Source organism: Apis dorsata, unplaced genomic scaffold (assembly GCF_000469605.1).
Source record: "Apis dorsata unplaced genomic scaffold, Apis dorsata 1.3 scaffold_41, whole genome shotgun sequence".
Taxonomy (NCBI): Eukaryota; Metazoa; Arthropoda; class Insecta; order Hymenoptera; family Apidae; genus Apis; species Apis dorsata.
In genome coordinates this window covers 56,052-58,537 of record NW_006263343.1, presented here as the reverse complement: position 1 = coordinate 58,537, position 2,486 = coordinate 56,052, and the positions used below count along the sequence as shown (strand labels likewise).

General features: G+C 29.6%; 1 protein-coding gene across 4 annotated transcripts in view; it reads right to left on the bottom strand.

The window, feature by feature from the left end:
- Positions 1-2,486, bottom strand: part of LOC102671872 (mediator of RNA polymerase II transcription subunit 14) — a 7,911-nt gene that overhangs the window by 4,455 nt on the left and 970 nt on the right. For all 4 annotated transcript variants that reach the window (XR_004151396.1, XM_006608590.2, XM_031513540.1 and 1 more), the window contains 5 exons: positions 2,261-2,434; positions 1,797-2,102; positions 1,063-1,721; positions 619-986; positions 95-517 (listed from right to left, as the gene is read on the bottom strand). Coding sequence is in view for 3 of the 4 variants with exons in the window: in XM_006608590.2 (XP_006608653.1) it covers positions 95-517; positions 619-986; positions 1,063-1,721; positions 1,797-2,102; positions 2,261-2,434 (1,930 nt within the window). In the remaining variant the exon portion in view is untranslated. The remainder of the gene's footprint in view (positions 1-94; positions 518-618; positions 987-1,062; positions 1,722-1,796; positions 2,103-2,260; positions 2,435-2,486) is intronic.

The following is a 2,486-nucleotide window of genomic DNA, read 5'->3' as shown; positions in this document are numbered from 1 at the left end:
TATTCGAATATTTATTTATATATATTATATATATATATATATATATATATTTATTATATATATAATATTATTTCTTTAAATTATTGAATATTACCTTGTTCTTTTGGATGACTACTAGATAAGGGGCTACCATAAAATACAAATTCAGCCATCCATGTTTTAGCCATACCTTTACCTTGAACTCTAATTGAAACACTGAGTAATCTTTTAAGAAGAGCATACCAGGCACAACTAGTATTTATTCCTGCAGAAGGAGCAGGTAATTGAACTAGTTTCAAAACTAATGCAGTAGCATTTGCCTCTACTTGAAGCCCTTGATGAGCTATATCTCTTCTAGTCAATTCTTGTGCTAATGTTACAAAAGGTATCCTTTCATCACAAAGTGCAACCACATGTGCTAACTCAGGAATAAAATATGCAGGTTGCTTAGACCTTCTGTTTTGCAATGTAGTACTGCTATCAGATCTTCCACTAGGTCCAGTACTTCTTCGTTTCAAACTACTTGTTTCAGGAGTTTCTGTAATATATTAAATACAATTTTATTTATTTTTCTATTAAATAAAAATGTAGTAGAAAACATTATTATTTTAAAATTTTATACTGAATTTAAAAACTGACCATTGTCAACACTGGTAAAAGGTCCATGAGTTATAACAAAAGTATCAAATTCAATTAAACTTTGAACTTTTAAATACATTTTTGGAATTTCTGTTTCAATACTATCATCATGGGGATCATCCTCTATAGAGCTATGTTTTACTACAGCAAGATAAAATGAACATTCAATTTCACATGGTGAAGTTTCTTTCTCTTTAAACGCCACTATTAAAATAACTGTAGGATGTCGATGAAGTTGAATAAACATCCGATGTCTACTAATTTTTGATATTGGATGATCAGGATGAAGAAGAACTGGTAAACGTTCATGAGAAGTTGCTGGAAGATGTTGTAATGTTTTTTCACATCGTCTTTGTGTTATCCAAAATCTAAAATATCAAATAAAAATAAAACAAAATAAAAGAAAATATGAAATAAAAAAAATAAAAATTGAAGAAATATTACCTAAGTTCTGATATTAAAGTCGGAAGGCGAGAATGATCGCCATTTAAAGCAGCAGTTAATTCCGGAATCAATGGAACTTCATATTGAGGTACATGACATTGCAACATTCCAGTATGTGTATCAACAGTAACTAATAAGTGTTCTGCTCTTAAGCAAGGTTGCAAAATTGGAACAGAGAGAATTGCAGGTGAACCAGCTAGAGTACATTCAACATCTTTCAACATCGTTTGCAATTCTTGCTTTAAATCTAATAATCTACTTCTAGTACGTACATATATTGTATGCACTAATAAACATTCCATTGATAATTGATCTGATCTAATTGCTCTGTCTGCTATTTCACTTTCTTTGCTACCTAAAGATGGAATATGTACTATTGCAAGAGGTCTTGCAGGATCATGTTGGTCCACCTGCACTGTTAATTTATAGCCCAATTCTGATCGAGGATCTTTATTAGTCAATTCTCTCCAATATGAGACTGAAAGACATTTTCCTGGTGTATATTCATCTACATGAATATGATCATCCAATCTATCTCGTATTAATCGTAATGTTTGAGAATAAAGTACTTCTAGTTGTAGTGATTGACAAAAATAATGCAAAATATGATAAACTTCCGATAGTGGATTTGAACTTTCTGCTAATCTTGATTGTACCACCTTGTAATTAAAATTATTTATTTTAATATTAAATATAAAGAATTAATTATGATAATTTACTAGAAAAAATAATACTTGATGCACATAACGAGTTTGCAATGGATGCACTAAAGCTTTTCCATCTCCCGTTTCTCTATCTGAAACTAAGATTTCCAATTCTAATAATCTCCAAGGTACTGTTGGACCATCTCCCATTACTGTAAGTGACACTGAAAATTCTTGCTCTACAAGAAATGTTACTCTTCCTGCTTCAATTTTTAAATTACGCATTTGTGGAAGCAGATTTCCAGTAACTAATCTATGTTGAATAACTTGATTCAATCTCTGAAGTGTACTTCTTTTTTCTGCTGGTGTAATTGGATCAGGAGGAACAATTCTTTCCTATGAAAATATGTATATATATATACATTTATATATAAACTTAATGTAACTTATATATAAATATACTTATATAAATATTTTACTTTAATTAAAAAAATTATACAAATATATTAATATACCTATATATTATTGATAAAAAAATTAAAATTATAAATTACTCTTATGCATGCTGGTAAGCGACTATATGTTCCAGTTGTAAGAACTTCCACTGCAGCAGGAATATGAAAATTAGGTAACCTTGCATGTACTAATGTCTCACGAGCCATTCTTGCAAGCATATCAGCTGTATCAACGAAAAGAAGTGATTGCTTGTCTAAGAATGCCATTATATGCTGTCAAAAAAATTTTTTATTTTCCTATTATTAATATATCAATTATATCAAA